The sequence below is a fragment of the Gouania willdenowi genome, chromosome 16, assembly GCF_900634775.1.
Source record: "Gouania willdenowi chromosome 16, fGouWil2.1, whole genome shotgun sequence".
Taxonomy (NCBI): domain Eukaryota; kingdom Metazoa; phylum Chordata; class Actinopteri; order Blenniiformes; family Gobiesocidae; genus Gouania; species Gouania willdenowi.
Genome location: NC_041059.1, coordinates 16,793,428 through 16,805,454, shown reverse-complemented (window position 1 = coordinate 16,805,454; position 12,027 = coordinate 16,793,428). Strand labels below are relative to the sequence as shown.

The following is a 12,027-nucleotide window of genomic DNA, read 5'->3' as shown; positions in this document are numbered from 1 at the left end:
GGCAAAATCCGCGAAGTAGTAAGCTTTATTTTTTAAAATTATTATACATGTTTTAAGGCTGTAAAACCCCTCGCCACACACTTTATACACTTTCTTGTTTAAACACTCTCAAAGTCCAAACCTTCGTAGATTTTAAAACATTAACCTGTTTTTAAACATACAGCACTTCAGTCACACTACTAGTGATCAGACATTGATGCCGAACGCATTCAGAGTCTTTGTTGACGATGACGTCAGGCCGTCAACACGGACACCGGTCTGTTCACCCATTCAACTATGGAGTAGAAGCTGTGTGTGACCACCTGGAGCTGTATGACGCGGCCTTTATAACCAGGACCGGACTAGGAAGTATTAGACGTGGAGGAGAATCAGCGAGGAGGTGGTAGTAGCAGATAAAAGTTCTCTCTGTAGCACTGAGCTAGCATTGCATTAGCCGCTAATCACACCGGCTTTTTTCACTGGTGGTTTATGTTTATGAGAGGAGAAAAAGGGAGTGCAGCTGCTCGCTTCAGCAGGCAGTGAAACTCACCGAGTTGGATGTGTCGCTGGTGGGTGAACGCAGCATTAGCCAATCAGGACGCAGAACACAATACGCGTTCGTACGCTGTAAAAAAAAATGCATCCAAAATTGCACTGTAAAAAAATCAGCGAAACATCGAGGCCGCTTAAGATGAACCGCGTCGTAGTGAGGGACTACTGTAACAAACATGATCAAAAACAAATTCGAGAAAAAAATGTCTTTCCGGTCGACAGAAATTCTTTATATCAAAATGGGGTCATGGTCAAATAAAGGTTGGGAACCACTGCTTTAACAGATGTCCTGTATTAACTCCTAAAGAAGCTTTTTGGTCTATATCTTTTTTTGATACGTTTTTGATCTTTCTAGATTGCTTAAATAGAATTGTGTGTGTTGGATCTCGTCACTGTGTGGGTGATATGAGTGCACCTATAGCAAGAAACGGCTCTGGACAGAGGTTTCCCTGACCAGGGGCTAGTTAGCTACCAGGAACTTTCTACGGTTAGGATTTATATTATTTTCCACTAAATATGTCCCTAAATGCATAAATAAAATACAGTAAATGTGGGAATTCTTGTGGTCCTTGGTTAGAAAAACATGAGCCCATAAACTCATTGTTGACATAGAAATACAATTCCTTAACACAAAATTAAACAAACATGTGGAAGGAGTCACAGCTTAACGTACTATAAGTGAAACAAGTAAATTTTGTGCAATAATGCCATTTTTAAATGAAAAAGCAACAACATCCCTATTGGTGAAAAGGTCAAACATTTGAAACACTTGACATATTATAGTCCCACCTAGCTTCTTGTCCACAAAAAGCCCAAAAATGGAAAAGTGAATCACTCAATTCCGTAAACACGTCTGATGAAATTTGCCCGTATTGAATGTGACATCTGTACACAAGCTAGACTCATCGATGAAAGTGGGTCTAGCCCAGTCTGGGAGTTGCCTTTCTCTGTATGAAAGACTCATTCAACCAAAAGCGGCGTGAGCCTTATTTTCCAACACTAAAGCCACACAGGGAGGTGCTTTTACCCTAATTACATAGAAATGTCACTGGGGTCCGTATCAAAGGGTGGGGTGCCAGTGTCATGTGTGTGCGTGGGCATCCGTGATGCTGTGGCTGCCAGAGTGCAGCTAGTGATGTCTTTCTCACATTGAGTCTTGGCTGTTTCTGTGCAAAGAGGTGTTGTCAGATGGAAACATTAAGTCTCAAAGGAGAGCCAGAATGCCAACTGCCAGTCCAAGCTGGCTCCACCAGAGCAGCACGTATATGTTAAAGAAGCCGCAGCGAGCGTGAGAGCTGGATCGCTGCACAATGGAGTGAAGAGTATTGGCGGTCACAGCGTGTTGGAATGGGAGTTTATACCTTTCCAGTGTAGGACCGAGAGATGCCAGTGTGTTTCTGGTCTAATTGTGAGGTGTGTGTGAGCTTGTGCTTAAGCTACTTACTGAGGTAACCTTGAGAGTCTTTCTGCATAGTGGTAATGGGACAGTCCTTGTGTGTGAGGAGAAGCTGTTTCAATTGAGTCACTTCATTCTTCAGCATGGTCACCTCATTCTGAAACAAACAGGCAAACAGCTTTACTGCAAATGCAAAACTGAAAATGTTGATAGTTACATCCTGGTGCAAATTGACATAAGAAATACTTTTCTTGCTGTGTTTCAATGTTCCGTCTCAGATTGTAATAAGATTGAATAAACTTGTAATGTAGTCTATTATTCTGTATTGTATCCTATCTTGGTGCAGTGTTTGACAGCTTTCATTTTGGATAAAATGATATGCTGCTTAAAGGGTTTTCAATGTTCACTTAATATATTTTTTTCTCATATTTTGCTTATATTAATCAATTTAATCAATAATTTATTTATTTTATTTTTTTAGGGTCTTCGCTGCAAACACTAACTACAAGGACACCTCATGAAGCCGGGAAAGCTTTTAGGGATGTATTTTTAATTTTGATGTCAAATCTACCTTAAGTTTCCTAAAGTATGGATTAGGGGTAGGACCCAAAATGGCTTACCAATTATTCAATTGGAGGGGGCGCAACTTCTTCAAAAGAAATTCCTAAAATTTCCATTAGGTTATTTTTAAGTACCTGTTTTTTGTGTGTGTTAATTAATGACAATCACTCTGCAAATCGATAAAAGCAAAATAAAAAATATACCGTATAGATAAAAGACCATTAGAATAAATAATATAAATTAAATAGAGAAATTGTAAATACTCAAGTTACTAGTAGATGTAGACACAATCAAAACTCCTCCTACAGTTTTGTAATCACATCAAATAAAAAAAAGCCCTGAAATGAATGTTTATCAATCTAAACTACGACTTGTTACTTATTCCTTCTGTTGAACCGTGTGTATTTGTACCTGAAGCTGCATGTTGGTCTGAGTGAGCTCCTCAGCTTTCTTCTCTAATGACATCACCCACACTTTTCTCTTCTGTCTGCATCTTGTTGCAGCTGCTCGGTTTCGCTCCAGAAACTTCCGTCGACGTTCATCCGGGTCTTCATCCACCACTCGCCTGCGCCGCCCGCCACTGGGCGGCGGGGAGTGTAGTGTCTGCGTGGGCTGCATTTGCTGGGTTGCAGGTGACATCTGAAAGATGTTGGACGTGGGTAAATGGTGTTTCTCAGCATCTCTAATGAGACACTGATGGTGTGATCATTCGAACATTCATGCACTCATCTGGAAACATCTGATTCAAAGCCTGTCACCTGTCACTGCTGCCCTTACTTCTAAATAGACATGTACACATTACATCCCTCAGTCATCGAACGCTTGGCAGTTTCCACCAACAACAACAACATCTGTTCACACCAAATGTGAGCAGGGCTGAGGGCGTTGGGAGTGAATGAGTGAGAGAATGACTGAGCTGATTCACCCGCCTGCCCACCTTGTTAAAGAGGTGTCATGGAGCAGTTTTCCAACGCCCACTTCCACTCAGACTAACACCACCAGACATGGTCAAAAGCCTTGTTTCTCTGCACTGACAGATCTCGACATGTTCTTGGCAAGGTCAAGTATTTTCAGTCTTCAGATCATTAGCATTTTTATGAGAACCATGGAGAAAATGCAAGTTGCTTTAATGGCCACTGTGCACACAGAGAGAGCTGTTTCCATGCTTTAATGGCAATCGTTTGGGAGCCCACAGTGAAGTGCATTCGTTGAAATGAAGCCGTCCTTCATCAAGAGCATTTGAAAATGTGTTTCACAACGTAGGGACAAACTGTAACTAGTTTTGAATATTGGTATTTTCAGCTTAAAGAGAGCATATCATGTACCACTCCTTCTGAAACCATCATGGAGCTGTCTTTGGCACTTTGAGAGAAGCTTTGGTGATGTAGAATGAGGGTGTGGGGCAAAGTTTCCAACAGACTGCAGTGAGCATCTCATGGACTTTTTTATGAAACATTCTTTCATTGGTTGGGTCCAATACTGGTCTGGAACTGACCAACCTCAAAGTAAGACGTCACTTTGATTTGAATGCCAAGACACAAACGTGGCATTAAAGCAGTAATGAAGGACATTTTGTTTGTCCACTGACTTTCTGTGAATTTGAATCATACTTTTAACCATTTCTCTAAGTCACTAAAGGGTCGCTTATTAAGTGCATGCCTTGTTCAGATGTTTGACTGTTGTACAACTTTAGGAAAGATGCCTTGCTTACCTGTGAAGCAGAGTGCATGGGTTGGTGTGCTGCGGTCTGGTGTGGGTGTCCAGGATGGAGGTGGGGGTTGTGATTGTTGTGATGGGGGTTATGGCCCTGTGGGTGGTGGTGTCCGCCCTGGCTGTGGTGGGGGTGTCCGTGGTGCTGGTACGTGTGGGGAGGGGCTTGCAGGTGCTGGTGCGGGTGCGAGTGCATGTGATGGTGGTTGCCTTGCTCCTGCCGAGAAGACATCATCTCCATCATGTGGCCCATAGAGTTCATGTTGCCGTTGGCGATGGCACCAGGGTGGTGTGAAAGTGCAGCCTTGAGCCTCTGAAAGTCCAAAAAACAACAACAAAAATAGGTTTAGAGTGTTGTTTTTAACCATTCATCCATTCATTTTCTAACTGTTCTCCATCAGACACAAAGAAACACACACACATTAAACTCACATCTCAAATTTTCTTACACGATGGCGGAAAAACCACCCACACACTTCCGACCAGGCGCGTCTCACCCATGAGCGATGCGGGGAATGCGACACCCTCACTTTCATAAAAACAAAAATGAATCCCCCTCGCTTTTTACAGAGGGATTCATTGTTGAAAACGTATTGGTCCAGTGATCAAGCCAATTACAACCAGCCATTTGACGAAGCCACCGTTCCGAGAACGTAAACAAAGACTTAACAGCAATGAGTAAAGTGTAAGTAAAGTATCAAAAATTTGTACAAAAGTGGCAAAAACGTGGCTAGAGAAGAGTGAAAAGTGACTAAAATGGGACAAAAGCAGTCAACAGTGGCAAAAAAAATGTACAAAAAAGAAGCAGGTTGTATTTAATGGCAAAATGTAGCTTAAATGTGGTAAACAATAGTGAAAAATGGTTAAAGAAAGGATAAAACATGGATAAAAGTGTCAAAAAGAACTTGCAAAAATTGACAAAAAGTAAGAAAAGGGATATTTATTGGCAAAAGGAGCTAAAATCTGCAAAAACAAGAAAGTGTCAATTTTTTAGAAAAGGGGCAAAATGGGGCAAAGGAAGTTGCAAAATGTCCAAAAAAGATGAAAAGGATATAAAAAAAAAATAAAGAAACGGGTTAAATAGTTTCTCCCTTTTAAGGTTTTCTGGGGGAATAATAATTAAAATTAAGACATAAAGAGTCACATGTTAAGCATCACTGACTTAATAACAGCATTATCATAGTTTTAGTAAATTAATTTAATAAACTAAATTAAGTCGACGGTTGCCCTACCCTTAGAACACCCTCACTTTTAAAATTGCTGCTCCACCCACACACACTTCCAGCCCACAATCCCTTGGTGCTGTCAACAACCCCGCCCCACAGCAGCCCCCTGTTCCTCCATGATCACATTTATTAGAATTAGCGAGCAGGTTCCTGAGCTGACTATCACATGACAAATGGCGCCATAAATCCACATGTCAGGAGAACAAATCAGAGCCACTTAGGCTGTCCTCTGTCTCTCCTTCAGTCCTGTCATTCCCGCTCTTTACCTTTCATCATTATCATTCCGCCGCTCCCTCCTCTTCATAATCCTAATAGCCTCTATCTCTTCTGAGCATGCCTGTGAAGGTCTCACTAGTAGAGTATGTTCCTCTCACTGCTGACCAGGCAGCACCCTTGTTGCTTTAACTTTGTGGTTTACTTTGACTTGACTGCGACGTGTCTCTGAGCTCTCTGGATGTGAAGCAGAGAGGCTTGCTAAGGGTCAACGTGTGTTCCACTTGTTTACCAAAGACTGTTTTTCTGGGGACTACATTAAACACAACCAAGGATGCTTTGGCAGAGCACAAACCCAGACATAAAATAAAACACATGACACACTGTCTTTTAAGCATCTTTAAATAAAAAGACATCAAATAACCTTGTCTGACTAAGCGAAACCTGAACTTAATAGGGATGTAACGATTCACTCAACACCCGATATGATTTGATTCACGATACTGGGTTCACGATACGATTCTCTCACGATTTATTTTACAAAATGGGACTGTAGAAAAATGATGACTGAAAAATCTGTACTGTTTTCCTTTTATTTTTCATTGTCAAAACAATTCCTTGATAAACTATTCAAAACAATGCAATTTAACTAAAAATAAATCTTAAATTAAATAAATAAAGGAATAATACAAATGAAGGAGAAGCCTATTAATTTAAATTCTGGTTCTATAGTAAACAATACAAAACTGCATAATAGTTTTTTTTCTTTTTAAAAGTGCAACTGAAAATGTATTTTGTCCCTTAACAATTGGACTTTAAAAAAAAAAAAAGTAATTTCACTGTATTTAGGTCAGATATTTGTTTGGACCAGCAGAGGGCGCTGGTAACCCAGTGGTCGGTTGACATGCAGATATCTTGCAGTGAAGAAGAGATGCTATGCTATGCTAGCAGACAGAGCTAATAGAAAAACGTGACTTTTACAGATATTCACGTAATATTACAGATATTTTTTCGGTGCTAAAGGGGTAAGGAATCATTTATGAACATGTTTAAAAAATATTAAAGTATTAGCAGATTCCGCATGTCGCCAACACTTCTGGCAGCAGGCGTTACTACTGCTATTAAATTTTCACAGTATCGATGTGAATTGTGATACCTATGAATCGATTTTTAACTGCCTTACGATTAATCGTTGCATCCCTAGAACTTAACATACTATTCAAAAAAGAGACAAAATGAATAGACCTTTCACATAATAACCGGAAATATGCAATCGTAGTACACCAAAAATTTGCTTTGCCGACGTGGCAAGAGTCCTATTTACAAAAGTCACAGAGTATGTAGCCAAAAATAATCATTATTTCACCCATTTGCATTGCATAGACTTTAGGACAGTCCAGCCATGGGTTACATGAAATGGATAACTTGATGAAAAATGTTAATAACAGGTACCTTTAACAAGCAGGAGGGGTACGCTAGCATTAATAAATAGGATACAACTAGGGCTGGGCAGTATGAGCAAAAATATAGCTTTAGCATTAGCTTGATTTGTAGCTTTAAATGCTGCATACTCAGTGGTGTGGTGGTTTCTTATGGTGAATAATGTAGCGTTTTGTTTAAAACTCCACCAGGACTTATTTCCGCGTTATAGGAATTACAAATTGTGATCTTTTGCTCTCTCTTTTTTTGGTGTATTATTGCCAAACCGCCGACATGCTAAGCTAACCGTGCCTCCGTGTCCGTGAGTGTTGTTCTCCTGTAGCAGAGGCATGCGCACGCAGGCACATGCTCACATGCAACTTCAGAGCTTTTAATTGCGTCTTTCTTATCCATTTACACTTATGATTTACACCGCAACTAACACCAGAGCGCTACTCTTTACCTTCCTATTTAGAAGTGCAACGTTGAAAAGGGTCCAGTCTGAAACGCGGCACAGCGTAGCGTTCCGAAAATTGTGTAATCAAATACACCAGTATTTTAAAAATTCATATCATAACGAAAATATATACCGGTATTCGGCATGAACCGGTATACCGCCCAGACCTAGATCAACACAACAACATAGCTAGGAAATAAGGCCCAGGGATATGAGGCAAGGAATGCTGCTTACACCTTTAACTTAGCTGTGGCAAAATATTAACAAACAGCGATTGAAGAAGACAACACACCATTCTACCATGAAGACATAACGTTAAAGTTAAAGGAGGTGGAATTTCTGACCCGCGGGCGGCGGCGGCATCGCATAATCATGGTCCAGTTTCAAAGCTTTCTTTGCAATTTATTCTACCACGATTCCTACCGACGTTACCGGCTGCCGTTTTTGGAACCACTCATACATTGACTCCCTTTTTCCTTTAGAGGTGTAATCGTTCCAGAGAAAAAGGCTAGGGACAGACTCTTGTTTCAAGCGGTGAACAGTGATTGTTCAGATCTTTGGTTTCTTAAAAAGCATTTAAAAACTTTGCTTTTCAGAAAAGCTTTCGGTTAATGGATTTTTTACTTTTGTTATCCTTTTATGTTGTTGCTCCTGTTGTTTTAAATCCTTTTTCGGATGTTGCTCTTGTTGTTTTAAATTCACCTTTGTTTTGTACATCACTTTTTTACAGTATCAGTGAAAAGCACTTTATAAATAAAACTTTACTTACTTACTTACGATAGATAAGGCTGCTTTTGAGCATTACAAGAACAGCTCGGTACGCTACAAGAACTCTTGTTCGTTGCTTGCGGCATCTGAGTTGTTTACTCGTTGCCCTGACCGCAACAGGAAATAGGTTTCCACAACGATTGCGTATTTCCGGCACAAAATACGGAAGTTGTGTGAAAGGTCTATCTCGCTGGAACTATTACATGGAAGTTAAGTGAAACTTTAAATGAAGCATCAAAGGTGATCAGCAGAACTCCTCTGATGAAGACTGGCAGTTGATAGTATGATAAACATGTCAGAAGATAAAAAAATTCCTGAAAAACCTTGTCTGAATAAACTAAATCTGAACTTAACATACTATTCAAAAAGAAGACAAAACTAATCTCGCTGGAACTAAACAAAACCTGCATGAGTAAATAAAACCTAATTTGTGCCTCTTAATGTCTTAAAAAATTGTCATAAGAAGTAAAACCAAACACGTTCATTCCGTTGCTATTGTTGTGAATTCCTCATAGCTTTTACTCCTCTTTCCCAGTGCTCTCCTTTCTCTTGCTGCCCCTTCCCCCTTCTTCCAGCTGCTCACAGTATCCACAGTGAGTCTGAGGTGCTGTATCTTTAACAACCTTCACATTCATGATTCCCATAGGGTAAAGCATCCAGCTGGTCTGGATCAAAAACCCTGGACAAAACAAGAGAGCAACATCAGCCCTATGTGCTCCTCTCTCCCACTGTCCGTGAGAGGAAAGCCTTTTTAAAAAGAGCTACCAAATAAATCACTTCTGAAGATGGGAAAAGTCTGAAAAGTGGCAACTCTCATGGGTTGCATTGAACTTAGAAACATTATATATTGAAAAAGATTTATTTCAGTCACTTGTCTTCACAGCTGTGCATGAAACCGGCAGTAAGAATGTATGACCTTGCCAAGCCAGTTTTAGTTGGGAGCAGTTTCTGTTTGCCATACCATGAGACGACTGACATTTCTGAAGCTCTATAAACTGTATTTTGAATATATCAGATAAAGCAGCGCATCTACTTTAGTTCTCAGCGGGATTACACATCAACATCTGCCACAATATCTCAAGTTAGTCTCCGAGGAGCCAGTGCCAAAGTTTATAGGAACACCTCTTTCCTGTGAACGTCCACCGTTTATTTACTACAAATACAAACTGAGAACAAACTCAGAAACGCTCAGAATATGTCATTACAACCAGCATAAGTCTTTGCTTTACGAATCTTCCACATAAAATTGATTTTTTTAAAAAAATAAAAGCAACAAGTTAGTTGACTTGCAGCTAAAAAAGATGATTGGTTTAAATGAATAGCTTACAGATCAATCACCGTCCACAGAGCTGACGAGGACATCTTCTATGTGTCACAAGATAATTTTTTTTAGTCCGACAGCGCTCGCTAAACACCTTCCTTTAAGCTTGCGGCTCGTCTGAATGTTTCACAGAGGTAAGGTCCAACCCTTTTGTGAAAAAGGAACCTAATCAGTTAGACAGGCTGCTGCCGCTCACAGAGCAGAACCTGAATGAATCACAGGAAGAGAAACCTGCAGTGCTCACTGCTAACCTACACCCACCCGCTGCTTTACAGGCTCCAGAACTGTTCCACTTGTTGGTGAAATGTTAAGTTAAGAACAGAGAAGGTAAAGGGAGGTAAAAGCTGCCTCGAGAGAAAGACAAGACTGAACGTAGGAAGAGATTAGATGGATTCTAGTGGATCTTCTGTGTACACCATCAGTGCAGGATTGCTCATTTATCAGTGTCTCTTGGAGCTGTCCAGCTGGCAGCGCTGCACTATCTGTTTGCTAATTGAATTAGCCGGCATCCAGAGAGGCCAGGGGGTGTCAGAGTACAGAGTCAGGTCAAAGAAGGGAGGGGGTCGCCCCGAAAGCTTCAGTGCTGATAATTATGAGCAGGAACGTGATGAGGCACTAGCATGCAAAAAAATTGCATAGAATCAAAAGGTTTTAGTTATAGATTTATTCTGTACATTAAATATTTAACAATGCAGTAAGAACTATGGGAATTAGACTGGGTCTAGACTGGACACCCAATGTTTATGACAGCCTTTCATTCATTTTAATGCAAATGTCAATACAAAAACAATCAAGAAGCACAAGTATACAATTGATTATTTTAAGTATTGTTATTTTCAAATGTGACAGAATGCACTAAACTCTAAGAAAAACAGTTGAATGTTCATATTTACCTTAAGCATGCACTGGAACTATCCTGTAGTATACAGCAGTGATCCCCAGCAGTGGTAGAGGTATACTTGAATTTATTATTTTCCAAGAATAGAAGATAAAATAGCCAATAACAGGATTGAACATACTACTAATACACCAATACATGACTTAACAGCACTTGACTGAGGTCTGACAAAAACAAACACATAGGCAAATATGTCCACTTTTCTAATTCTTCTCAGAATGTAAAATTTGGTGACTCCTGAAACAAAACAAGTTACCTTGATGATTATCACAATTTCTGAGTAAAATCTTTAGCATCTCAGCCAAACATATCAATTATCTGTCATTGTGGTATTTTGTTGTGTTTTAATCTAGAAATTTATTTCTTAGAATTTTTGGAAATCTCTTCAGCAAACACCAGTTGATCCAGAGCTATGGGTTAGAAACCTTCTGCAATAGTGCTTTTCTTAAATGTAACACAACTGAGTAACCCTTACTTGTATGATGAGCCTGTTCCTGCAGCTGTGTTCAAGATCCTACTCCTGCTCTGTCTTCAGCAAATGCAACGTCCTGTTAAACCCGACTCGTCCAAAAGTAAAGTCTTTGTATCCAGAACCACCACAGTGACGCAACCGAGGGACGTTAGCAGAGCGATGATGAGCAGGCTGTGAATCTCAAACCTCTTCATCAGCTCCCTAATGACTCCATAACACATGGTTGTATTTCCCTGAGACAGTGCTGCGCAGAACGACTTAACCACCATGTGTATTTTACAGTAATAACACAGACACTTTCATATGGATTTCTCTTGCAGGAACATGCTTGGACAGAAAACAGTCATTAAACTGGTGCAGGTGTTAGCCTGTGGCTGTACACAGAGCTCATAGATTAGATGGCACATAGCCTGTCCTTCCACTGTCTGCAAGGTGGTTACAGGAAATTGTAACAAAGATGTGACTCGGATACAATAAATTCTGGACACTAACAGCATAAATAAATTGCTTTCAAAGACTACATTTCATGTGTTCTGACAAAACACAGAAAGAAGTAGTGCTATTGATTTCCCTCAGTCCCTGATTCAGCCATTTTCTCCCCTGAAGGCAACCATCGCCTCTCAGACCTTTGCACCCTGACCTCTACCCACGCCTTTTTTTAGGCCTCGCTCATTTATGTGGTTTCAGGGATACCATGTGATCGTCCATTAATGATATTTATTAATGGCTGCTTCCTCTTTGACACAAGGGCTTTTGAGTGATGTCCCCATGAGTGCTCCGGGCACATCCTGAGAACACACTCAGGTTTCTTCTCACCAGATGACTTCATATCTATTAACCCTGAGAGAAGAAAAGAAGAGCACAGAGCAGGTACAAAGCAGGTACCACGCCTGCACAATGACGGGTAAATCAAATTCACTGAGGTCAAGGTGAGCACTTTTATTCCCCTTAAAAGTGGAGCAGTGTACTCTCAGGGGAACATGTGACCCATTGGCGCCAAACATTGGCTTTCCAAATACATAACTGGACTGTGGTGTCAGGGTTTAACTGCAAAA

The 12,027-nt window shown here is 40.4% G+C and overlaps 1 protein-coding gene across 2 annotated transcripts in view; it reads right to left on the bottom strand.

Moving 5' to 3' along the window:
• The window catches only part of creb5b (cAMP responsive element binding protein 5b), a 56,108-nt gene that overhangs the window by 4,726 nt on the left and 39,355 nt on the right, over nucleotides 1-12,027 (bottom strand). For both annotated transcript variants that reach the window (XM_028470061.1, XM_028470060.1), the window contains exons 8-10: nucleotides 4,200-4,511; nucleotides 2,900-3,127; nucleotides 1,976-2,084 (exon numbers count right to left, since the gene is read on the bottom strand). In XM_028470061.1, coding sequence (XP_028325862.1) covers nucleotides 1,976-2,084; nucleotides 2,900-3,127; nucleotides 4,200-4,511 — 649 coding nt within the window. The remainder of the gene's footprint in view (nucleotides 1-1,975; nucleotides 2,085-2,899; nucleotides 3,128-4,199; nucleotides 4,512-12,027) is intronic.